Source organism: Petaurus breviceps, unplaced genomic scaffold (genome assembly GCF_028583685.1).
Source record: "Petaurus breviceps papuanus isolate PSGF00001 unplaced genomic scaffold, PetGlider_PUasm1.0 227, whole genome shotgun sequence".
NCBI classification, from domain to species: domain Eukaryota; kingdom Metazoa; phylum Chordata; class Mammalia; order Diprotodontia; family Petauridae; genus Petaurus; species Petaurus breviceps.
Genome location: NW_027185896.1, coordinates 4,467,415 through 4,493,767, shown reverse-complemented (window position 1 = coordinate 4,493,767; position 26,353 = coordinate 4,467,415). Strand labels below are relative to the sequence as shown.

At 46.7% G+C, this 26,353-nt stretch overlaps 2 protein-coding genes across 2 annotated transcripts in view; one reads left to right on the top strand and one right to left on the bottom strand.

Annotated features, from left to right (window-relative positions):
• CCM2 (CCM2 scaffold protein) overlaps nucleotides 1–14,701 on the top strand; it is a 129,369-nt gene extending 114,668 nt beyond the window's left edge. The window contains exons 7-10 of the mRNA XM_069095476.1: nucleotides 1,561–1,618; nucleotides 4,112–4,247; nucleotides 6,153–6,291; nucleotides 10,086–14,701. Of these exons, the coding sequence (XP_068951577.1) occupies nucleotides 1,561–1,618; nucleotides 4,112–4,247; nucleotides 6,153–6,291; nucleotides 10,086–10,366 (614 nt within the window). The 3' untranslated portion in view covers nucleotides 10,367–14,701. The remainder of the gene's footprint in view (nucleotides 1–1,560; nucleotides 1,619–4,111; nucleotides 4,248–6,152; nucleotides 6,292–10,085) is intronic.
• A 5,521-nt stretch (nucleotides 14,702–20,222) lies between these two features.
• NACAD (NAC alpha domain containing) overlaps nucleotides 20,223–26,353 on the bottom strand; it is a 16,423-nt gene continuing 10,292 nt past the window's right edge. The window contains 8 exon segments of the mRNA XM_069095475.1: nucleotides 20,223–20,356; nucleotides 20,762–20,884; nucleotides 21,070–21,198; nucleotides 21,400–21,546; nucleotides 22,027–22,110; nucleotides 23,071–23,159; nucleotides 23,797–23,952; nucleotides 24,143–26,353. The exon segment at nucleotides 24,143–26,353 is cut by the window's right edge and continues 11 nt beyond it. Coding sequence (XP_068951576.1) covers nucleotides 20,342–20,356; nucleotides 20,762–20,884; nucleotides 21,070–21,198; nucleotides 21,400–21,546; nucleotides 22,027–22,110; nucleotides 23,071–23,159; nucleotides 23,797–23,952; nucleotides 24,143–26,353 — 2,954 coding nt within the window. The 3' untranslated portion in view covers nucleotides 20,223–20,341.

Below are 26,353 nucleotides of genomic sequence, written 5' to 3'. Positions count from 1 at the left end.
ATGTTGAGGATACAAGTACAAAAGTGAGAGTCCCTGCCTTCACACAGCTTATATTTTGTCAAGTGGGACAACGTGTTCACATATAAAATACATTTGAAATAGATGGAAGGTGATTTTGAAAGGGAGGGCACTGGAAGCTGTGGGGGACTTAGCAAAGACTTCTTGTAGAAAGTGGCATTTCAGCTACGTCTTAAGGGAAACTAGAGATTCTAACAGGTAGAAGTAAGGAGGGAGCACATTCTAGGTATGGAAGGTAGGAGGAACAATAAGCATATGAAGAAGAGTATTTTATAAGACTGGAAGTGCTGGTGGAGTTGTGAACTGGTCCAGTCATTCTGGAGAACAATTTGGAGCTACACTCAAAGAGCTATAAAACTGTGCAGACCCTGTGACCCAGCAACACCGCTACTTGGTCTGTATCCCAAAGGGAGCAAAGGAAAAGGGAAAGGACATATATGTGCAAAAATATTTATAGAGGCTCTTTTTGTAGTAGCAAAGAATTGGAGACTGAGGGAATACCCGTTAATTGGGGAATGGCTAAATAAGTTGTGGTATGTAATTGTGATCGAATACTGTTGTGCTATAAGAAATGGTAAAGAGAATGGTTTCAGAAAAACCCAAGAAGACTTATTTTAATTGATGCAAAGTGAAATGAACAGAACCAGGAGAACATTGTACACAATAACAGCAGCATTGTAACCATGATCAACTGGGAAAGACTTAGCTACTCTAATAAATAAAATGATCCAAGATAATTCCAAAGGACACATGATGAAAAATGGAATCCATTTTCAGAGAGAGAATTAATGAACTCTGAGTGCAGATTGAAACATACTTTTTTCACTTTATTTTTCTTGATCTTTTTTTGGCAACATGACTGATATACAAATATGTTTGCATGACTTCACATGAATAATTGGTATATTGCTTGCCTTTTCAGTGGTTGGCGGAGGGGCTGTAGGAAAGGAGATTTTGGAACTCAAAATGTTTTTTAAAAAAAAAATTTCTTATAAATGATTAGGGCTGAAATTGTGGGTTTGGGTCAGGTTGTGAAGTATCTTGAACACCAAATAGGAGAATGGTATATTTGATCCTAGAGGTTTGTTGAGTAAAGCAGTGATGTGGTCAGACCTGGTCATCTCCCTACCTAGACATCTTTGTATTCTCCACAGAGCCTGATAGAGTGTCTTCTACATAGTAGACAGTAAATATTTGTTGACATCGGGTCAAGCTGTGTGCTAGATCCAGGATCTGCAGGCCAAAAATGAAACAAAGCCTTCCATCAAGAAGCTTGTTGCTTATAGTCCAGTGAGTGGGACAGACATGCCATGTGCATAGGTCAATAGAGTCAAGTTAGTATGAAGAGGGGGAGGACAGGGAAGGAGGGGAAGGAGTCAGGAGAGACCCCAAAGATGTGGCACTGAAGTGTCTTTTATCTTTCCTATTGTATCTCCTTAGCATAAGGCTAAGCACTCCAGCACTCATCTGGAACTTAGTGACTACTTGAAAAATAGGGACTCAACACCTTTCTTTAAAAGTCTACCCCCACCTTTCTTGCAGATGACTCTTCTACGAAAGTGGACATGAAAGAAGCCTATGACAGTGAAGCAAACCCTTTGTGAGTAGATATTTTGCCCCAAATCCTCTAGTAGATGTGGCTAAACTAGCTCTTGGGCTCAGTGAATAGAGCAACGGCCCTGGAGTCAGGAGGACCTGAGTTCAAATTCGGCCTCAGACACTTAACACAAAAACTAACCGTGTGACCTTGGGCAAGTCACTTAACCCCAAATTGCCCTCCAAAAAGCACCAAAAAAAAAAAAGAAGTGATACATCTCGCAATGATGACCATCTCCTCATTTCCATCCAAATGGGAACTGTCTAAAATCTTCTTACTTTTCCATACATTCTCCTGATACATCATTGGTTGAATGAGTGTGGGGAGAATTTAACTAACAGTCTACATCACGTGCTATCTTTCATTTTCAAAGATGCCATTACTGATCTACTGTCATTAGTATATATATATATATTCTTTTTTTTTTTTTTTTGGCTTTTTGGAGGGTAATTGGGGTTAAGTGATTTGCCCAAGGTCACACGGCTAGTTTTTGTGTCAAGTGTCTGAGGCCGGATTTGAACTCAGGTCCTCCTGACTCCAGGGCCGGTGCTCCTATTCACTGCACCACCTCGCCACCCCGCATATATATTCTTAACTGTTTCCAAGAGCAAGATTACCTTCTCCCCCATCTGATGTTCACATTCATGTCTGTATCTAAGATACATTAGAATTGCCATCCTGGGTTAGCACTATGGGTTGTTCAGCCAGGAATGTTCTTAATTGAAGACAGCATAGTTGTCTTCCCTGTTATCGTCCTTAACAGTTAGGCATATCACAAAGCTGCTTCTGTCTCTGTTGCATAAATTCATTCAAACACTTTCTGAAGCCAAGGAAGCAATTCATAAGTATCAGGTTCACCCTGAAAGAGGGGCCCTGTGGGTTGATACAAATAACCAGCGTGCCATGGAATGATTGACTGGTTTGTGGTGTGGCAGTCAGCCCATGTTTACCCATGAAGCCCATGCCTTCATGTTTACCTTTCCACCTGCCTGCTGGACACGTCTATTTACATGTCCCAGCAGCACCTCAAGCTCAATACACATCCAAAACTGAGTTCATCATCTTATGTTCAAGACCTGCCCCTCCTCCCAACTTCCCTGTGCATTTAATACTTTTCCCCTATTCTCTCAGGTGCAAAATCCGTCATCTTTGACTCTTCCCTCATGTTCCCCACATCCAGTCAGTTGCCAAGTGCTCTATTAATCTTATGTTCACAAAATATCACATTCATCCCCTTTTCTCCACTCACACTGCTGCAACTCTGACTCGGGCTTTCAGTACCTCTCTTCCCTGGTCTTATCTCCACTCTTTCCATTCTAATCCATTCTTCAGTTTAATTCAACAAACATTTATTAACCACTGACTGTATGCAAGGCATTGGTGACAAAAATAAAACAGGCCCTTCCTTCAGGAAGTTTGCAGACTTCTGGGGGAGGAAGTGTGTGTTTGCCTTTATGCAAATAATTATAATTCAAGGTAAATCAAGAAGAAAGAGAACAGTAACAACTGGGACAGTACAAGAAGGCTTCATGGAAGAGGTGATGCCAGAGCTTCACCTTGAAAGAAGACAAGAATTCTGGGAGGCAGAGACAAGGAGGGAATGTATTCCAGGTGTGGGGAATAGCTTATGTACATAGGCAGAAGATGGAGGGTAGAGTTAGGGAAATAGCTAATTGTCCATTTTAATTGGAACATAAAGAGTTTATGAAAGGTAGTAGGATGAAATGTGTAAAAAGGTAAGTGGAGCCAGATTGTGGAGGGCATTAAGTGCCAGGCCAGAGATGTTTGTGTTTTGTCTCTTAGACAGTGGGGAGCTCCTGAATGTTTCTGAGTAAGGACTGGCATGGTCAGATCTGTTTGTGTTTTAGGGAGTTTTGGCAGCTGTTTAGAGGATGGGTTAGAGGCAGGAGGTGGTGAGGACCTGCATGGGCTGGTGGCTCCAGCCCTATGGTGAGGGCATGGGTGGCAAAGTGTGGACATAGAGCAAAGACTTGGCTTCCAAGGTAGTCCTCTTATTACACAAGTTCCACATTGCCCCCCGAGAAGAGACAGACTCTTTTCCTGGAGTTTAAGGCTGTCCCAGAATGACTCCCATTTTATTTTCACTCTGCTCTCCTTCATACATCATGTGTTCCAGCTGTGCCCGATAGCCTGCTCTCACACAGCCTCACCCTTGCCTTCTTATGCCTCAGTACATTCACACAGGCCATTCTCCCATGCTGGCAATAAACTCCTGCATCTCTGTCTGGTGAGACCTATTCTTCCTTCAAGGCTCAAAGCAGCCTGCTTACTTCTTTCTGCATTCATACTCAGGAATATGCATAGCTTATCTTTCCTTACCTAATTGTAAGCCCTCCAGGGCAGAAACTTTTTTCATGTTTCTATCTGAAGTACCTGCACGGGGCCTTACAAAGGACTTTAATAAATGTTTGTTGAGTTTAATCAGCTCATTAAACACCAGACCATGCTCACATATTTATATCCTTACTGTTTCAGCTTGTTTTTGAAGTTGCCGGATACAGGTGGCACCTCATCCTCTTCCTTTACACAGCCGTCTCCTCACATCAAAACTGTCAGCGAGAGTGAGCTGAGCACCACAGCCTCGGAACTCCTGCAGGATTACATGATGACGGTGTGCCTGTCCTCCTTCCCTGCCAAGTCCTCCTCCCCAAAGAGCCAAGGAAGCATTACTAATGCTTTGTCACCCTGGGGTTCAGATAGAAGATGTAGTCAAAGTAAACGTTGGGGGTGTTTAAAGGAAACTTTACCTGGCTCTCATTGGCCTTGTCTCCCAAGGCATAGGGGCCAAGGTTTAGGGTGGGGTATTATTGCCCAAGAACTATGGCTGACCCCTTAAGGATGCAGAGCTTCCTCACAGAGGAACGTTGTGGCTGGTTGGCATTGTTGGGCAGCAGAGCATTGCCTCCTGGAAGAACAGACCATTCACAGCTGGGGTCAGGAAGTAGAAGATAGAAGAGAAGAGTGGTAACTTGAAGGGTAGCGAAATAGAGTTAATGAAAAGTAGAATCAATTAGCTAGAAAGAACAGTGAACAAAAGAAGGCTTTATTCTGAATCCCACTGCCCTGCCACAGCTGAAGCAAGGTCCTCATCCCTGTTTAATGTAGAGTTAAAAATAATTCCTGACTTAGGGCCTGTACCAAGTCATACCCCAAACTTCTCATTTCATTCATTTTACTACCAGACTAATGAGAAATAGTATGTTATTGGAGGAGTGGGGGAGAGGGAACTATATGGACTGGTTGCATTTTGGCATTTCATTTGTAAGGCTGGTCTTAGCAGACCCATCTATCTGTTTTTGACCGGGGAGGTCTGAGGCCTTGTGGTGGGTATTCACTTTTATTTGAGGATTTGAATAAGCTGGCCTCCATGGGCTTGGTGGACGGCTTGTCACACCCCTTCTCCAACTATCACTTTACTTCTTTATTCTTTCAGCACTCTGTAAGAAAAGCTGACCTTGAAAGATTTCTTCTTTCAAAGACATGTAATGCAGGCATCAAAAGCAGGAGCTAAGAATGTAAAATCATGTTTGTTTTGATATAAGATTAAGGGGGCATAGCAGTGGATACAAAAACACTCTGTTGGGAATTAGTAATGATACCCAGCTTATCCATTAATTTCTCCTCCTTATTCCCTGTGTGACCTTGGGGAGCATTCTTCCTAGATCTTAGCTTCCTCATCTCTGAAATGCAGGGCTTCTTCTCCTGATCTATATCTATGCTCCTATGATTCGGTGAACTAGTTTCTGTTAGCAAATAACCCCAAACTCATTTCATCTGACTTGTGTGGGGTCTCACCATTTTTCTAATGAAATAACTGGCCATTCTCATTGTTCCTCCTACAAAATGATTCACTCACATGGGAAGCCAAGTCTCTAGTGTTCTCCTCCAACTTGCCTGGGAAGCAAGGTCCTCTCCTAAGGGTCCTACTTGCTTAGCCAGGGAAGCTGTGAGGGGCTAGAGAGATTGGCACCATCCCCTACCAGAAAAGGAGAGGTCCTTTAGGAACAGCATAGGTAACTCATGCTCAAGTCAATTTTGCAGTTACATGAATGAATGAAAAAGCATGTGTTTAGCAGTTGGGCCAAGTCTGAGAGATTTTGCCCCCTTATCTCCATGTTTTGTCCTGATCTCGCAGTGACACATTTTCTTGTGGTTCCTCTTTGGGTGCAGTTTCCAAATAGCAGTTATGAGGTGAGGAAAAAGGAAGAGGGAAATTGGGGTCATATCTGATACATTCTGAGGCTCTGGCCCATGGGCCCAGCACTTCCTCAGGGATAAAAGGTATTCAGGACCTGAGGGACATCACACTTAGGGTGTCTTTTCTCTGCTCCATAATGCTCTTGACAAAAGTCCTCCTTCATTTCCAGACTCTCTGACTTAGCCCTAGTTGTGTGTTGGCAAGGTGTTCCAGGGGCATTTCATTGGGCAGTCACAGGTGTGGTTGTAAGGGAGGTGGTGCTTCCCTTTAGTGATGATTAATGGCACTGGTCTTTCTTTGGCTGTGCTCTCTTGGCAGCTGAGAACCAAGCTGTCATCCCAGGAGATCCAGCAGTTCGCCATGCTGCTGCATGAGTACCGAAATGGGGCCTCCATTCATGAATTTTGCATCAACCTGCGGCAACTTTATGGAGACAGCAGGAAGTTCCTATTGCTAGGTGAGCTGGAAAGGCTTTTAATATACATGTAGCAATAGCGGGTTTGTTCCATGGGTCTGCCTAGCCTTTTTCAAAGAAACAAGAAGTTTGGCCATTGAATGATGAATTTTTCAGCCTCAGCTATTCATGAAAGAATCTTCAGAGGTTGGAAAGAGGAAGCTTCTCTGGGGGCCTGGAGATTGTGATCCTGAGCCAATCTCTTACCAACCAGTCTTGGCTGATTGGGGTTGAATCCCTTCTACAGGTCAAGGGTCCCTGTAGATAGGCTTAAGAAATGTTTGGAACATCCTTTGTGTGGGGCAAGTTGTCTTTAGAATGGGTGAAAACAATGGCAGTCTATCCTCCATGGACTTGCCAATGTATCCTCCTCCCAAACTTAGCCGCCTTAAAAAAAAAAAGATGCTAACACTTTTAACTTTCCAAAGTACTTTCACACATACTCTTTCATTCAGTCTGAAGAACCCCTCTAGGAGGGGCTCAGGGCAGATGTTTAACAATGTAGATGAGGAAACTGAGGCTCTGAGACATTGGTGATTGGCAGGAGGTCACAGAGCCCATCTTTTTCTGAGTTAGGTTTGGAATCTGCATCCTAGAACTCTCAGTCTGTTCTTTCTACTGATTGGCTCAAGGAATATTATCAAGACAAAATGCCAGCTTCAGATATGAGTGCCTCGCCAATAATACCACTATGGAGTTAATTTACAATCAAATCAGTCCTGTTATTTGTTGGTATTTTTCGGCATTTAGAGATTGTTGTCTTTCAATGGGAATAAGAAGCATGGCTCCACATGTGGAGTCTTAGGCTTGAGTCCCAGGCCTACCACCTGCTAACTGGATAGCCTTGTCTTGGTCACTTAACTCCATAGTTTCCTTACCTGTGAAATGGAGATGAGCTGGAACCGTCTTGCAGAGGGACTCTAGTCCCAAGAACCTGCCTTGCTAAGCTGAGCAAGGTCATCACCAGAAGTTAACCACTGGTAATCATTGTGTCTCACAAAATAGGCCGCAGATTCCTGGGGGGGCTGTTGTCTGCAGCAATGGAAAGCACATCCCCCCAAGTTCTGTGGAGCATGGGAGTGTTACTGCTGACATGTCTGCCTGAATCCACACAGAGACGTGGACCTCTGGTATCCCAAAATCTGCAGAGTGAGGCAGCAGCTGATCATTAGCCTCAGACTCAGGGGAAAGGGTCTCAGGGGTAGCAAAGAAGAGGGGAAAGAAGCCTGGACACAAGGCCACATGCGCGACCAGAAGGCTTCAGGACCAGGTTAATCTAGCAACCAACCATAAACAAGCCTCAGGGATCTCCCCAAACCAGAGCATGGTTCCAGTCAGCAAAGCAGTCCCCATGAACTCCCATGCTTTGTGCTTTCAATCAGTTTTCTACCAGGTATCAAGGTAAGGGGGGCACTAGAACTCTTTCTCCCATCTCTAGTCTAAGCAATACCTAATCCTATATTTGATTGGCATCTAAGGTTCCCTTCACCATATCCTCTGGCAGACATCCAGGGTGTTTCCAATGATACCTGCTAATAGGATTGGATCTCCACACTTAAGCCTTTTGACTTTTATCAAGATCAAGTCACCCCTCCTCCCAGAAGCCTTCTCCAACTACTCTGGCCCATGTTAAGAACTTCTTTCTTGGAAATCTCAGCATTTGTAATTTGTACCTTCTCAGTTATACATTTTGTATTCTCTATTTCTTATGAGTCACTGAGATTTTGAGCTTCTTGAGGTCACCTCCCTTCTCCCTAAATACTTAACACTTGCCTGAACACATAGTAGGCATAATAAATAGCTCTTGAATTAAATTCCCAGGAGTGTCCAGGAAGGCCAAAGAGATACATCTAACCCTAATTTCTATAGAAAGTGAAAAACTAGACCCTCCCAGGGAAGTCAGCCCTCAGAAGGGAGTTGGTAATGAAGAAACAGACCTGGGCTGAGAAATCAGGGCACCTTGACCTGACACATAAATGGAGCTGAAATGGGCTTTGCTAGTGTTTCATATTTATTAAGTGTTCCTACTAAAAGCAGCCTTCCTTGGTGCATTTAAATTTTATTCACTTTTCACATTTTGATTTTTACTCAGCTGTATGGGAACTATCTACTGTTTAAAGGTAGAACTGTAATCAGTGGTATCCCTAATGAATGACACTCAGCTTAGTCAAGGTACTGTTTTAACCATCAGGGGGAGCTCTTGTTCCCCAATACAATAGAAACACTGTGGAACTATAACTTGAACCCTAAAAGTAAAGTATTTAATCAGGCCAGAACCTCACCTTTGCAGATGTCATGCCATATTGCATATTGGCGGAACACTTCACCAGTATTAATACACTGTAGCAGACCACCTTGGAAAAGGGATTATTGTCTCTGAGAATCTTTCTGTGTCCTTGCTCAATGAATTGTGGAATAGAGGGGACCCAGAAGCCTTATAGCCATGGGTGTGTGCAATTCACTCCCTGCTCTATTTCTTTTTTTTTTTTTTTTGCTTTTTGGAAGGCAGTCGGGGTTAAGTGACTTGCCCAAGGTCACATGGCTAGTTTTTGTGTTAAGTGTCTGAGGTCACATTTGAACTCAGGTCCTCCTGACTCCAGGGTCGGTGCTTTATTCGCTGTGTCACCTAGCCGCCCCTACCTGCTCTTTTTCTGAGCAACATGTCACAAACCACAGGTCAAGGGTAGGGCTGTGGGGCAGTGACAGGGCTAGGGTGACTGCCAAAGCAGCCAGCTCCCTTCTTCACTGCCTTTCCCTCCTCACACAGGGTTTAGCATCTTTGACAGAGACCACCTCAACCTAGGCTATTGTGGGAGAGGGAAGAGTGGAGAAAATACAGAGCAGCCCCAGGAAGGCGGGAGGGCTTAGAGTCAGCAGAGAACTGGGTTAGACTCAAAGACCACAGATCAGAGTGACCCCTTCTGTGGGCCTTTAGTTACTAGTCCATAAAATAAGGATCAGCTTTATCAAGATGCCAGGAATTATTAGGACTATGTTGACTGGAAGCCCTATCTTCTATAGCCAGGTTTGATTTTTTGCAGTAATGGAAGGGTTTGGGCTACTGACCCCAGATCCTCTATCCATGGGTCCCTATATCCATAAGCAAATATGCTAATCTATCAAAAAAAGGCACAATGTACTGGAAAGTAGTGGACTGAGAGTCGAGTCCTGAGTTCAGATCCCAGCTCTAACACCTACTAGCTATGTGACTGGGCAAGGCCCTACCTTTCTTTGAGCCTCAGTTGCCTTGTCTGTAAAATGAGGATACTAACCCTTGGACTGCCTACCTCACTAGACTTTTATAAGGAAAGGTCTTTGTAAATCATAAAGGGTTATATAGATAGAAGTAGCAATTAGTGAGTGCTTTGGAGGGAGGACTTCACAAATACCCTTCGATGTTGCTAAATTAAAGGAGACTTGGCTCTTTGCCTTTTGCTTGTGTGGCCTGACTTTGGGCCTGATCTTCCCCTCTCTGGGTCTTAGTTTCATCATCTATAAAATGAGTTCGTTAGACTAGGTAACCTTCCAACTCTAAAACTATGAGATCTGCATTCCTGCAGAAGCACTAATATCACATCCTCTCCTTCCCCTAAGCCGTGAGCCCTAGGTAATGGAGTTTAATTTCCATTCCTGTTCCAATGCTTACAGTCCTTTCTCAGTGTTCATCCCTCCCTGAGTGCATCTTTCCCTTATAGTGCAAGAGATGGAATAGTTCCTCTGGGATAGAAGTTCTGTAGCATCAGTGGTTGTGATCCTTCCCATCTCCCCCCCACTTCATTCTGTCCATTCTCTGCCAGGTCTGAGGCCTTTCATCCCAGAAAAAGACAACCAACATTTTGAGAACTTTCTGGAGACAATTGGAGTAAAGGATGGCCGGGGCATCATCACTGACAGTTTTGGAAGGTACCGGCGGGCAATGAGCACCACGTCCAACTCGACCACCAATGGGAATGGCGCCGCAGGCAGCTCAGACGACCAGTCTGCCCCGTCAGAAGGAGATGAATGGGACCGCATGATCTCTGATATCAGCAATGACATTGAGGCGCTTGGCTGCAGCATGGACCAGGACTCTTCATGAGGAAAAAGCCTGGAGGAGGGAAGGCCCAAAAGGGGCCTTCCCCTCCTTCTGGCTCACCCTCTCCCGTAGCTGTCGTCCCAGTCCTTCCTCAGAAAAGGTTCTAGGGGACCAGCCATCATGTTGAACCCCTTGTTTCCTTCCTTGGTGGTAGGAAGCAGGATGGTGTCATCAGATAGTATGGGTGAGCTAGGATCCTTCTACTGTGAAGAAATGAATGTGTTATAAGAGGAGGAGTGGTATTGGGTGCCAGGAATATAGGAGAGCTTTGCAATTGTCCAGACTGTCCACGTTCCTCACTCCCATCCTCTACCCAGAAAGTTCCTGGGTAGCAGTGTGTCAGCCAGGGTGTGGCAGAAGGACGGGGAAAGGAGCCGACTTTGTGAAGAGGTGGCTCATTTCACTTCCCCTGGACAGTTGACAGTTTTGCACATGATGTTCCTGTTGTAACTCTCAGAGACCTTTTTTGAAAAATGAAGTTTATCACAATGTGAATAATTTAAATCTCTTGTTGTCAGACACATTTCTAGTCTAATTGGGGAGGTTGTGTGTGCTGAGAGAAGTACATTTTAGGTGGTAGGCATTTCCCATTGTAAATGGTTGCCCAGGGACACTACAGAAGTTGACTGGGCTATCTGGAGTATGGCACTGGGGAGTTTTCACTGGCTTCTGCCCCCATCAGTCCACAGCCCAGATAAGATCTGATGGACCAAAGAGGGGAGAGTGCTGCTAGCTCTGTTCACTGAGACTATCCTGGTCCCATTTAGGTATGCCTAAGAGAAACCTATTCCTGGAGAGTAGGGCCTAGGTCAGGTATGACAAGCCAGAGTGGGGCCAGGAGAGGGCGAGTTTGACTTTGTTGGGTAGTCTCTGTTGCCTTCGCCAGCATAGCAGTTCCATGGACACCCTGCTGCTTCCTGAAGTGGATGGGGAGGGGAGAGGGGGACTCTCCTCTCAACCCAAAGGAGCTCCCCATGTCTGGCTTGTTCTGGGTTTTCCTTCTTAGAACTGAGGGTGAGATAGTGGCAGTCCTACAGCATCAGATGGTCAGGATTCTCTGAGGGAGAAGAGATAGTGATAAATGGAAGACCAAATCATGTTCAGTTACCTGGGAGGCTTTACCTTTGCATGAGGTATATAATATAATGTACATGTAGTGTAAATATGCTCTTATAAATACACTTATTTTTTTAATCCGTATGCCATACTGATACTGGCTTGGGAAGCCAGCCTTCCCAGGGTCATGGGACTTGCTGTCCTCTTGGCGTTTAAGCCTATTCCTTAATTTATACTAGGGTAATATTTTTTACTCCTTTTAGATGAAGCTTCCCAACGTTTTGCTAAGGGACAGTCATAGCTCTCCTTTTCATTCTGGGGTGACACTGTTAGTGTGTATCAGTCTCCTCTGATGCTTTCCCAGAAAGGTTCAGTCTAGAGTCTCAGTCTCATTTTCCCTTGCTTTCTTCCATGTATTTCCTCACCATGACTTCACCACATTCCTTCTTCATCTGTCTCATTCTCCTGCTTTTGTTCTCATTTAGGCTTTCCCTGGCCTTCCCCTATCTCTACCGACCCTACCCCCTCTCTCACTTATGCAGATATACCTATGTGTTACCGAGCACCGGAGAGGCCGGTCACAATACACTGACTTGGCCGGCCATCTGTGACCTTTGTGTATGTAAGTTAGCTAAGAAAGAGGGCCGTGGTTTCTACCATTGTGCTTCATTACTATATCTGCTTAGATGGGAAATTTCTTTGTCTTTCTGAACTTAGCAAAAACTAACACCCAACAAATCCCTAGCCCAAACCTTTACCTTTTGAATTAGCATTCCTGGACATAGGATCATAGATTTACAGCTGGAAGGGGCTTTAAAGGTCACCTAATCCAGACTTCTTATTTGTAAAATGAGGACCAGAGAAGTTAGACTTATCCAAAGTTACCTAGTCATTAAGTAGCTAGAGACTAAATTCAGGCCCAGGACTGCTGAGCCCAGATCCAGCATTATTTCTACTTCATCACACCATCTCCCTCCATGCACCTTGGATCCTGGGTTCTCAGACACACCAAAAGAAAACTGGCCCAAGATGAGGTTCATTCTTCTTGGGGGTCATCATGCCAGGTACTGAGTCTCAAAAGCTAAGCCAAGGTAGGGCTGTAGGCAGTGTGGATTTCATTTCTGCTCCTTCCTCTTCCTTCTGTTTGGAAGTTGGGATAGGATTAATGAGAACTCTGTCATAGATATGTGCTAACTCATTCCCCTCAACCACTTCCTATTCAGCCTTGAGCTTCAGCATTCCCCAAAATGGAAAGCATCTCTGCCTATCATCTCAGTCCCTCTGGTAGTTCTCAGGTAAATTTTACCCAGAAGGTAGATAAATAAGAAATCTAGACTTAACTTGAGAGCTTTACCTTGGTGGGGGCTGTACATTTCAACCCCAATTCATCTATGCATCGCCACTGACTTCCTATCTGGAGCTATGACTGGCTAGTTGTCAGTTTCAGTGGTACCTGGCACTGATCCAGGAACTCCACTTCCACAGGGAAAAGTAGTAATGGTACCCAGAGGTTTAGAAGAGAGGGGTCAGGTCTGGAGGAGTGGGAGAAGTGAAAGGGAGGAGAGAGGAGGAATCATAATTCATCGAACTACCTAATCTTTCTGGAAATGTCTTGGACCCTGGAGATGTCAATTCTCTCTAGGCCAGATAGGAACACCCTAACTCCACCCTTACTCAGGTTCATCGTTGCCTGAGCTAGAGTTTTAAAATCCCAAAGCCCTTCCTCCATTTGGGGAGGAAGAATACAGAGTAGCAACAAATGCCCCCAGAAGCTCCCTCTAAGACTTGTGCTCTCCAGAGATGCCAGCATGGCTCCCTAGGGGTGCCATTGCACTGTTTTATCTGTCCTTTTCTGTATTATACACCTCAAGGCTTTGGGGGTCAGGGTGTGGGGGCAGTGGCAAGTGTTCTTTCCTGTGAGTGGAGTATTTAATTCTGTTCTTTACAGTTGCCAGCAAGGAGGCACCATGAGCTCCGAACACGCCACTACCTAGGATCCTCTAGCCAGACCAGAGCCCCTGGTTGACTGATAGCGATCAGTTGTTTCTGTCATACAGAATAATGGGCAAGGAGACAGTCCCTTCTGCCCAGAGCAAGGCTAATAGCTCTTAACAGAGAGGTGAGCTTAGCCTTAATTGACCATGGATATGCAATGCCCTCCTAGGGCACTGAAATACAAAGGGAATGGGGAGGGAATGGGATTGAAAGCAGGAAGGGAGGCAGGCCGAGAATCTACTCCCCCCCAAAGGCTCCAGGTAAAGCTAGACTTTGGCTCTCCTGCTTTAAGCAGTTTGACATAATGAATAAATTAGAGCATGGCTGTTCACTTTAGAGAGGATTCCTCTACTAGCAAGCTTCCCCGGTGCGTTTAAAGCAGGATACAATTCACAGGAATCGGATTAACACATGAAGTTTATAGCACCTAGCATAGTGCTGGTCACATGGTAGATGCTTGATACGCACTTGTGGGTTCATTGATTACTTGGAGTAATGGTATAAATGAGGGCACCTGTATCCCTGGTGGATCTCCACCAAAAGCCCCGCTTGCTAGGGGCTTCCCCAGAACTTTGGCCATTAGAATTGTTAGTGCCTTTGACGTCACCGCACTGGAATTAGTGTACACTCGGCTGACAGAGTTCAGGCCATGACAGGTTGGGGATGATTTTCCAGAATCGACTTCAGGGACTTGCCTGTTAGACCTGTAGCCATTTTCATATGTGCTGAGCTGCAGTATTTTTGTATCAGTGGCCATGAGTTGTTGGGTCACTGGAAACAAAGTTCTCTGGGTACTGGGCTATTTGAATACTTGTCTTCCTCTCTCCCCACCACCATGTCCTTCCCCAGCCCAGCCTTGTCCAGGACTTGGTCAGTTTCTGAAACTGAAATTTGTCCCCATTTCTTTGCCTGGGGAGTGAAGAGGGTGGGGTGGGGGGGTGGGGATTGGATGGGAGAGATGCCTTTATTTTTTATATGGTCTCTAGATTTATATACAAAGGTAATTTGCCCTATGGGCTTCTGGGAATGGGAACAAATTAGGGCCCTAGAGTTTGAAAGCACTTCAGTCTCCCCAGGTGGGCTTCATGCTAGTGGGGCTGAGAGGACTTTGGCCCCTGACACAGTCACCTGAGCCATGAAAAATGTCCTCAAGCTTTTGTGTGGGGTTGTGGGAGGTGGGGGCAGCTGTATGTATGACATGATGTTCCTCACCTCATCTGTACGCGGTTTTGTATGTATGCTTTCTGTATGGAGTATTTGTTACAGGTAAATATATTCCAGCACCCAGCCTAGCCTTGCTTCTTTTCCTGAAGTCCCATAACACTGCTTTGGTCCAAGAAGCGGTCCCTGGGTCTTTGCATGGAGGTCATCGGTCTAAAACTGTAGCATTCCTCAGAATCCTTTCAGTCTGGCCCCCTCATTTGAGAAACAAGCCAGCTCAGTTCTCAGGACCATGGCAAGAAGGGAGCAGAAGAGCCAGAACGGGCCCAAGCCATCTTGTGTCCAGAGCTAGCATTCTTTTTACTGTATGTGCCATGCTTCCCCACCCTGTTGGTAAGAAAGAGCTAAAAGAGCTAGCTGCCTTAGAAACCTAGGCAGAAGATTACATTAGTAAGGGTCTTAGCATGGTTCTGGCCCAGGAGAACCCATACAGCTTATCAATACAGCCTAGCTACAGACATGCCAAAATGCTCCCTTTAGACTTGTGCTCCTCCGGGATGGCAGCATGGCCACACAAAGGGCGCTTAATGAGTGCTAGTTCCTTTTCCCCTCACCCTCCCCTGTCCTGACCTATCCCACTTCCAAAGCTTAGTAGGACTCAAGGCCAGTAGGTCCAGTTAGGCTCCTGATCCGGACTTTGGTCAAAGGAAGCAAAAAGGCTCAGCAGAGGCTAAGGGGCCGTGGGATCATAATTTAGTCCTCTGAGGGACACCTGGGAAAACACTCAGTTGGAAGAGGGGCCTCAGAAACCTTCTAGTCCAAACAACATATAAACATGAAAGAACCCCTTCTAAACCATACCCCCAAAACATGTTTTCCAGCCTTTATTTCAAGACCTCCCATAATGGAAGCCTACTCTTTCCCAAGGCAGCCTAATCTCTTGATAGCCATTAGAACACTTCTTTCACCTAGTCAAGGCTTGCCTCTTTTCAACCCCTCCCACGTCAAGAGGGTCAAGAAGAACAGGACTGATTAGATGACAGACAGACCTTCAGGTACTTGAATATAACTGCCTGTCCCCAAATGACTCCTCCAGGCTAAACATCCCCAATTCCTTCCCCTGGAAATCACATAGCAAAAAGTACAGGCTCCCTTCAACTCTTCTCAATGCTCTCAGATTTGTCATTCTTCCTAAAGCACTGCCCTCCTGAGGTGGTCTGATCAGAGTGTGGTGTGATGGATGGCCCTTGTTAAAGAAGCCAGAAGCAGCCTGCACTCCCTTGGCACCAGCACCACATTTTTGATTCTTGTGAAGTCTGTAGTCCACTCACACTCCTGGGTCTTCTTTAGATGAACTATTATCTAGACATACCTCCCTCATCTCCTGCTTTTGAGGCTGACTTTCTTAGCCCAAGTGTTCAGCTTTATATGTATTTTATCTTACTCGGTTCAGCTCAAAGTTCTAGCCTAGTGAGATCTTTTAGGACCCTGACTCTCATCCTATGAGTCAGCTAACCTTCCTAGCTTTGATTGGATAAGCATGCCATCTATGTCTTTATCCAAAACATTGGGAAATAAAATCATTTAAGAGCACAGGACCAAGTACAAATTCTCCAGGACATTACCCTGGAAATCTCCTTCCAAACTGACATGCAACTAGCCATTCAAATGGTTGCAAATACACTTAACCATACATATGCTCACCTGGCCCATATTTTTCTGTCTTTTCCACAGAAATAGCATGTGAGTTGGTATCAGTGATGTCTCACTACTAAGTAAATTATGTGTGTGTGTGTGTGTGTGTGTGTGTGTGTGTGTATATATATATATATATATATATATATATATATATATAGCACTCGCCTGTCTATCACCCTGATAAAACTATCAGAAAAAAAAAGGAAATGACATTAGATAGACACATGTGGCATGTTCTTTTTAAAAAGATATTTTTCTCTCACCTTCCTTTATCCAGATTTATTCTTCCACCCTCCCTTCTCCTGTGAGCCATCCCATTAAAAAGAAAGGGGGGAATAAGGGTAGCAGTATGATAAACTAACCCTGTCAACTAAGTGTGACAATTTACACAGTGTTCCAAACCCATACTCCCTCAACTCTTCAAAGAAGGGAAGGGGGTGCATTTCTCAACACTTTCTTGGGGCCAGAGATTGAGGGTGGCCTAATTCTTGATGAAGCCATGTGATCACAGTTTCTTTTCTTAGATGTTTAGAATATGTTGCAGAATTTTTCTAGGAATCAGTTGTAGGATCCTCATTTTGAAAATCAGGAAAACATTTGCCCTTTTCCAGTCTAACCCTAACCTTCCTATTCTCCAAGATCTTTTGAAGTCACTGACTATATCTCAGCAGTCACATCTTTCTACACTCTAGATGCAGCTAGATAGGGGATAGAGGTCTGGGCCTGCAGTCAGGAAGACCCAAAGTCAAATCTAGCCTTAGACACCTGTGGCTGTGTAACCCAGATTTAACCTCTGCCTCAGTTCCCTCATCTGTAAAATGGGGAAAATAGCACTTCCCTCCTCGGGTTATTGTGAGTATAAAAGCAATATTATTCGTAAAATACTTTTCAAACCTTAAAGTGTTATATAGATGCTAGCTATGATTAATGGCATATAGTTCATCTGGGCTTGGTGAAGAGCTCATTAAAGGCAGCTGGGTATGTTCCCTTGCTCTCTCCCTACTTAACCTTGGTAAAATTCCTACTCACTATTTTTGTTTGGTCCTTTCCAGATCATTCTCTTTGGCATAGAAAAGAGAAACAAAGTGAGAGTTTTGGTGTAGCTTCTCTGTTGTCTGCTATACCATCCACTCTGGGCAACAATCTTATCTCTTCTTGGCTCCTCTTTTCCCCAGGATAGCTTTTTATAAGCCCTCCCCCCGCCCCTTTAAATTGTCTTTAGTATTCCTTACCAGCCTCAGCTCATCCTGAGCTTTAGCACTCCTGACACTTTTACAGGACTTAAATATTCGTTTTTCTTTATGTTATGGCTCCAATCTGCCATACATATCTTTGTAGACTCTCAGTTGGTGAGTTCCTTGTGCAGCCACATCTCTATGGATCACTCCTTTTCTTCCACATCAGAATTATTTCTCTGTGTCTAAACAGTTTCATTCTTAAAAGTGTCCTATTCCTTCTGAACTGACTTTCCCTATAGAATTTTAATTCATGAAATCCTGCCTGTCCCTTCTCTGAATCCTTTGAATCTGATTACCCAAAAGCTAGGGTACATATTAGGTTATGCCCCACTTTCTTCTCCAAAATTCTAGTGTTGGTCATATTTTGCCACCCAAAATCTAGGGTATATATTAGGTTATGCCACACACTCTTCTCCAAAATTCTAGAGTGTTGGTCAGATTTTGCCTAGCATCTCCTCTATCAGAAATCCTAAAATGGAGTTCATGAGGCCCACAGGAACCTTGTTGGCAAGGATCAGTTCCAGAATATATTTCCCCTTGTTCAGTCCTCTACATACTGAAGGATTAAATTATCATAAATATAAGTCAAGAAATTATTGGTTCTACTTTTTGGCAGAGCTCCAGCAGATGTCTAGATAATTAAAGTCCCTCATCGTTACTATAGCAAGCCCCTGTGCCAGGTTTGTGGTCCTTTTCCAGAACTCATTTATTTCTCCTGCGACTCCAGAACAAATGCTTTTTCTGCTCTTCCCAAAAAGTTTAGCTGTCTCTGGAGTGAGCCAATAGGGTGTCATTCCCAGATTTCTTGGATGGAGAGAGGACAAAGAGCTGTCAGTTCTCAGGCTTCACAACCTTCTACTGTTATCTTCCTTTCCCCCAACCTCTAAAAAGAAAAAAAAAAAAACCTTCCCTAGCTCTGAACCGCATCTGTCACAGTAGTCACCCACCTCTGACTTGAAAGGGTGCTCACACAGTACACTTAAACTCTAGTGAGTAAGCAGCCATCACTGCTCCAAATGTCCTCCCAGGGAGGCCATCTGGTAGATTATCTCGGCTGCTACTGCTGGCCACAGTTTAACTAGGTACTGCTCTGGCCACATTTTCACTGGGTCTTGGTTTTCTCCTCTGCAAGATGAGGGGGTTGAACTCCCTATCAGCTGATCTTTTTGACTGCCTACTGAACCAAGGATTGAGCTAGGTTAAAGGTTCTAATAGCCTTCCCCATTGGTTTGTGGGGAGATAGAAAACCTGGGAGGGGGGTGGTCAAAAGAAATAGAGGAGGCAGCAGATATTCCAGCTGTACTTGGGTCCTGAGGCCCAGGTTCCAGCTAGACTGCACTGCACCAGAACACATCTGCCTTCTGTCTCCACCCCAGCCTTTTAGAAGCCTCAATACAGACTGAATTTAAGGGCTGAAATATTACATTGATTGGAAATATAAGCCACATTTCCCTTCCCCCATCCATACAACTTTTATAAAACCTGACTGTAATTGGTGGATTTTCTTAAATGAGAATTTTAGCCATATAGTCAGTCAGTACAGTGAGTGGATAGCCTTATTTCCTCAGGGTCTAGAAAAAGAGATTCTCACCATCACCCCTGAGCAGGCCCCTACTTGTCACATCCAGACAGAAACTCCAGGATGTCTTCCCCACTTTGAAGTGAATCCATGCTGCCAGAAGGCTGTCTTCCTGCCTTTAGCTCAGCACTAAAGGAAATGACCTTTTGAGTGCACATTAGCTGGAGAACATTAGTAACTGCCAAGGCAGGGAGGGTCGGGGGAGGGGGACACCTCCACCCCCTCCCTGCTGGAGCCCTCTTCTTAAAAGCTTGCCTCAGGAAGCTCAGTCCCAGGAGATTCCAGCTGTTCCCATTATCAGCTCCACTAAGACCCAAGTCTCCTAGCCTTTTTGTTCCTTGAGGCAGGGAGGATGGTGGAGAAAAGATGTTTAGACTATTTCTATGAAGCCAGACCAGAAGCCACCCTGACCCCTGTCAATGGGTAAAGAGAGCTAGATTTCCAATTCTGTTCTGAGCATAGTGAGTGCTCCTAGAGGCAACCGAGGATGGAGGGGGAACAGTTTGGGGGCTGGTTGGGGATAGTTGCCTGGACAGCCTTGGGGGAAAATGAGTTTCTCCTAGGAATTGTGAGTTGTCCTATGGGATTAGAGTTGGAGGGAACTTTAAATATTATCTACCCCAGTTCCCTCTTCACAGGGGAGGAAACAGATCTAGTGCAAATTCAGGGAAGGAGAGAGGGAAACGACCTTAGTCCTCAGAACCCAAAACCCCTGATGGGAGATGCCACAACTGCAAACACTGGGCCTAGTTTAGCCCTCTGCAGGCAAGCATCTTCATCTTCCAAAAGAAGACCCGTTAACACATTCTCATACCCCACCTCCTCCTAGCTACCCCTCTGGTCTAAACTTCCCCCCACTTTCTTCAGTAAATCCTCAGGTGGCAGTCTCCAGTTCCTTTGCATACTAAAGTCAGTGCAGAGGATGGTGGCCGCAATCAAGGGGACCTGGGTTTGAATCTAAGCTTTTTTACTAGGTCTCCTTTAGCAAGTCATAGCTTCTCAAGAAGCCTCCTCTTCTGTAAAATAGGGGGGTGGGACTAGATGGTCTCCAGGGTCCCTTCCGAGACTTAAATTCTTGGGGAAGAGGCTGCTGGGCTGAGTCTCTCCCTACCTATCTCCTCCAGCTGGGAGTAGTGAAGTAAAAGCCATTCTACAGCAAAGGGGAGTGAATACAGATTTATTGAGCAGCATTAAGTTGAGGGATGCAGGGGCAAAAGGGAGTGGGGTGGAGCTGGCCGGGCAGGGCAGTGGCTACATGGTCAGCTCCTACAAGAAAGGGACAAAAAAGAGACATCAGGGCTGGGAGCTAGAAGGCTCATGAAGCAGTGGTCCCTCCTTTCTCCCCCACCCCACCCCAGAACAAGCCTGAAGGGAAAAGCAGCTGCCTTCGGCTCTGCTGAGCAGATAGGACCAAGGAGAAGGTAACAGCTTGCTGGGGTTAAGTGAGGAAAAAATCCTCCAAAAGGACACATTAGGACCTTCAACTAAGGCCCTTGTCATGCTGCCTCTGGAAACTACTTGGCAGGGGAGGAAGGAGGGGAACAGTGGGATCTAATGGAAGGTGGGAAGCCTGGTATGAGGAAGAGAAAAGGAAGAAGAAAAGGGCAGAAACTTTTGGTGCTACCCCATGGCATGAGCTCTGTACTCAGCCTCTCCTGGATCCATGCTCACCATAATGGCATTGACGATGTCATTATTGTTATGTCTCAGAGCTCGGACAGCCTTCGCTCGAGACACATTGGCCTGAGCCATCACCAGCTCAATGTCACGCACCTCCAGGCCCGTCTCATCCACCTGGCAAGAAGCAAGAATCAAGAGATGGCATGCAGTCAGGAGAGGCTAGAACCCATGTGCAGTGGGGCTTCCTGGACCTCCACACACAACCACCCACTGGATCCCACATCTTTAGGAAAGGAGAGACCCTCTAAATGGCTCTATGGAATTCCTGAGCCCAGGGACCCCACCCAACCCTCCCTCACCTCCTCCTCTTCACTCTCCTCCTGGACGCTGAGGCCTGGTACTGTCTCTGTGATGATGGGTGAGGGTTCAGCCGGTACCTTAAACTTCTCTGCTGCTGCCTTGTGCACTTGCTGGGATAGGTCCTCAATCTACAGGGAGTGATGAGGCGGAAGGTGTGCAAGGAAGGAGGTGAGAAAGACATTCCCCATTCTCCCACAGGTAGAATATACTGCCTCTCTTAGCCCAGGGACTGAGTTTTGTGGCTTCCAGCCTGGCCCCCCTCCCCCCATTTCTGCATGAGAGCAACTTTCCAGCCCATCCCCCAGTGTGAGTGACCCAAGCAGGCTGACCTTAGCCTCCCCAAAGACTATGTAGATATCTGAAGCCGGACTTTTGAAGACATCCGGCTTGGAGATGACAAAGAGAATGTTCTTAGACTTCCGAATGGTGATCCGGGTGACTCCGTGGATCTGCCGCAGGCCCAGCTTGGACATGGCCTGGTGAGGTGGAGGACATGAAGAGTGAGTGCATGACCTCAGGCCCAGTCTGACAGCCTGTCCACACTTAGGGCGAATCAACCCCAACCCCCTCTGCCCCTGAGGGAGGAAGAAAATCACTTTGTGGGAGCCAAGGAGGCTGTTTGACTCAGTCATTAACCAAGAAAGAGAAGGAATTTTCTTTCCATTTTGGGGTTCTTGTTTGATTTCTATGGAACATCAAGTAAATGTTGACCACCGTCCATAAAAGAGTCATTTGCTTGACAAGAGCCCTAGGCCAGAAGGCAACCAAACTAGCTCTGGCCTCTCTGGGTATCAGTTTCCCCATTTAGCAGAAGACGTTTCCTTGTTCTCTGGTCTTAGAGCTTATGGGAATGCCAAGCCTGGTGGGTGAGGCAGATCCCTCCCAGCCACACTGGGCTGCGCCAGCCTAGGGCCTCCAGAGCCCACCCATACCCCCTCTGCTTGGAGGCAGCTCACCTTTCGAGCCTTCTTCTCGCTACGGCTCTGCTTGGCTTTATTGATGGTCTCTTCACCACTTCCCACAGAATGGGCCAGCTGTGCCTGTGAATGGTACAGAGCCTGAACTGGATTGATTGTGCAGGGCACACGTACGACCTCTCTTCCTGACATCTAGGCCTACAAAATGTCAAGGGGTGGCTGGGTGCAGAGCCACTGAAGGGTCAAGGAGTCCAGAGGCCAATTCCCTGTCAAGTAAGGGAAGCCCTCAGGGAATAGAAGAGGGAAGCTTAGAAAAGAAACTTACCTTCATAGTGGTTATTGCCTGATTTTCACCAGACCTACTGCCTGAATTGTTTCAGGCCTCAGACACAAGGGTCAGATTTAGTATGGGTGTCCAGTGTAGTGCATTATCTAGTCTGGTTGTCTTGGTCTTGTTTTTTCATGGGGAGGTTAGAGGAGAGAGTCCCTGTCCAGAAGGAGCTCAGAGTCAGAAAGCCTGGGTTTGAAGCTTGCTTCTTATATTTACTAGCAAGGTGCTCCTGTGAATAGAGTACTGGACCGGGAGTCTAGAAGACCAGAGTTCAAATCCTGCAGCAGACACTAGCTGTGTGACCCTGAGCAAGTCACTTGACTTCTGTCTGCCTCGGTTTCCTCAACTACAAAAAGGGAATAATACTAGTACCCACCTCGAAAGGTTGCTGTGAGAATCCAATAAGATAATATGTTAAGCCTTTCTAACCAGCTGTTCCCTACAATGACTTTAGGCAAATATCACAATCCCTCCAAACCAAAGTTTTACTCTCAAGTAAAATGGGGATAATGCCAGAGTTGTATACTTCCAAGGGCAGTTGAAAAGAAAAGCTCTTTGTAAACTTTAAAGCAATAAAAAATAATTTAAATTGTTATAGTTACTCTATCAAGCAAGAGAAATGTCAGAGGGACCATCTAGGAGGATTTCTCTAGGATCTCTCCCAAATCCAAGTCATGGACACAGAATGAACCATTCTCAAGGTGGGCAAACTCTCCCCCAGAGGTGGTGAGAGTGGAAAGGCGAGGGGATACCTGAGGTGGTGCAGTTCGTGGTTCCGTACTGTCTGGCTCCTCCAACTCAGGGAGAGACTCCCCATTACTCTCAGAATCATTTCGGGATGCTGGGGGTATGAAGGGGGAGGGTCAGAAAGATTAAAAAACTGAATCACTGCTTAGATCTAGTCTGGGCAAGAACCCCCACCCCTGCTCTAAGGAAGGAGGTCACCTCTTCAACCTCAATGTCCTTCCCTGATCTGTAGTCCCCAGACAGGCTCTAGAGTTCAAGGCCCAGGCGCAAACAGCAGGGAGACTGCCAGTGAGCTTGGGAGGGCCCAGCCCAGGCTCTTGACTGGTGGGAAGGGAGGGCAAGGGTCCCACCTGGAGCCACAGAAAGAATTGGGGCTCCTTTGGGGCAGGCTGAGGCTGGGCACAGGATCACAAGACAGCTAAAATATGGCTTCCTGTTGTTCCAAGTAGAGGAAGCCCTGGTCAGCTGGGAGACCTGTGGTCTAGTCCTAGCCCTGCTCTGACTCCCTTAGACAAGATGCTTTACTGGTCTGGGCCTTAGTTCCTCATCTGTTAAAGTGATAACCACCTCTTGCCCTTTTGACTCAATGTACAGAGTTGTGAGTCTCACAATGGGATGTGAAAGCCCTTTGAAGAATATAAGAAAGGGGACAGTCATTATAGTCCATCACTCCCCCTGGCCCTGCCTGGGGCCTGTGGGGCATTTGAGCCTGCAGTCCAAAGGTCACTCACCCCTGTGATTGGGGAGAGTTCCGGGGGCTGGGCGCAGGGCCATGCTAGCTGCTTGTCGTAGCTCCTCCAGCTCTGCACACCGTGAAAGGGGGTCTGCCTCACTCGAGGAACTTGACTGTGATTGCACTGAGCCCTGGAGAGGTGGTCGATCAGTACCTGAGAGTTGGCAGTGGAGGATGGAAGGGCAGGAGAGGGAATCCGACATGAGCCTCTCTCTCCAGAAGAGGGCCCAACCTCAGCCTTCCTTTCCCCTTCCACATCTTCCATCCATACCATCCCCAGCCAATTCCCATCACAGCTGCCAGCAAGCCTCACTCCTGCCCTACCACACCCTCAGCCCTATTACCTTCTCTGCTCAGCCGGGGGCCTGGTGGAGGGGTCACATCTCCAGGGCTGCACTCCTCGAGCCGAGCAGCAGCAGGCCCCCCTCTAGAGTGAGTTGGGGCCCAGAGCCCTGGGCCAGGAGCAGGGCCTGGAGGCACTTGGCTGGGAGTGGGGGGCTTGGGTACCACCTGAGGTACAGACCCCCCCAGGGGAGCCTGCCCTGCCCAGAGCCCCCTAGAGCATGGGTTTGAGATCACCTCAGGAGACCCTGCTGGGGCCTGGTCTTTGGCATAGGGGACTGCTTTTGAGGTTGGTGTTCTGGGGGATACTAGGACTTGACCCCTTGGGGAACGGTGCCGGGGAGATCCTGCTTTCCGCGTTGCTACTGTGCCCAGGTCTGATGGGCACAAGGCTGATGGGGGCATGTTCCCTGAGACAGCTCGGGCTGAGGAAGAGACTGTTCCCTCCACCCTACCCCCTTCTTGCTTCTGGGCCAACGGAAGTGGGGGACCCTTATTGCTTGAGGTCTCTGGGCTGGAAGGGGACTGGGGAGCCACTGGGCTGGGCATTAGGATAACAGGGGCAGAAGGGCTCTGGGCCTCCCTGAAGGTAGGCACAGGAGCAGCAGAACTGGGCTGTGATTTCCCTAACTTGGTATTTGGGCCACCTGCTGGATTTGGTGACTTCTTGCCCAGGGAGCTCTGAGGCAGGGTCCTCTTCTCTTCAGAGGGACCTCTTGGTTCTTCAAGGGAACAGTCAATTGAGGACAAAACAGAGGAAGGAACTGTCTCCATCAGAAGTTTGGGGCCATGAGACTTGTCAGTGCCCACAGCAGGCACAGGAGCAAAAACCAAAGTCTCTTCAGACTTGAGCAGGAAGTTGAGGTCAGATAGATCCTCTGGGAAGGAAGAACTGGGGACCTCCTCTTCTGGCCTGAGGAAGGACACCTGTTCAGTGTCCCACCTCAAGCTAGCCTTTATCTGGGGGTCCTCAGGCAACACTGGGGACCCTGGGGAACGTTCCTTTGTTCTGAGCACAGGCTCAAGGGCTTCACTGGGTTCTGGGATTTCATCACTAGGTAAAGACTTCTGAGCTGGCTTCTCTGGGCACTTTTCCTCCAGATTAAATTCAGCCTCTCCCAGTAACTCCTTCCCCAGGACATCTGTTTGTTCCAGACTAGGTCCAGAACTGGGCCCTGGGGTTCCAATCTCCTTAGAGGATTGGATAGCATCCAGTGACCCTAACACAAGGTCAGTCTTTGTGGGAGAGGCTGAGTGCTGTCCTGCGCTCTTGTTCTCACCCACAGGGCCCTCATTTTCCAAATCTGATTCCTCTTCCAGATGGCATGGAGGCCACTGAAGGGAACACTCCAGGGAGACAGGGGGACACCCTTCCCCACTGACATCCTTTGACAGAGCATCCTCAGAGCTTTTGAAAATGACTACATAACTTTGCTCAGCCAGATGGTTCAAGCCTTCATCCTCACCAACTAGCCCCTCCTGCCTCTCAGCGTCTTGGTTATCTGTCAGCTCCCAAGCCTCAGGCAGAGCTTCTCTCTGGAGGGACAATGGTTCAGCTTCCTCATCTGTACTGAAACAGGCAACAAGGCCCTCCCCCAAGTCCAACCCTTCAGCCAGAGATGGCTCTCCTTCATCCTGGGGGCACTCTTGTTTCTCTCCCTCTTCCTGCCCCCTGGCAGGGAGGGTCTCTGGTATTACCTGGGTCCTGTCAGCCTGAAACTTCCCCATTTCAATAGATGTCAGGCCTAGCATGAAGCCCATGTCTTCTTGTGGAGTCTGGGGGGTCACTGCTGCAGCAATAGGTTCTAGGTTTTCTTCTTGTAATGGCTGAGACATCACAGCACTGGGTTCTAGATCTACTTGTAGGATCTGAGGAGTCACTGCCACAGCAATGGGGCCTAAGTCTGTTTCTTGTACTGTCTGAGATTTCAGAGTAATGGGTTCTAAGCCTACTGCTTCTTGTGTGGTCTGAGATGTCATTATGGCAATGGGTTCTAAGTCTACTCTTTCTTGTAGGGTCTGCAATGTCTTCATAGCTATGGGCTCTAGATCTCCTTTTTCTTGTAGGTCCTGAGATGTCTTCGTGGCAATGGGTTCTAGATCTGCTGCTTCTTGTAGGGTCTGAGGGGTCACTGACTCAGCAATGGGTTCTATATCTGCCACTTTTTGTAGGGTCTGGGATATCTTTGTGGCAGTGGGTTCTAGACCTGCTG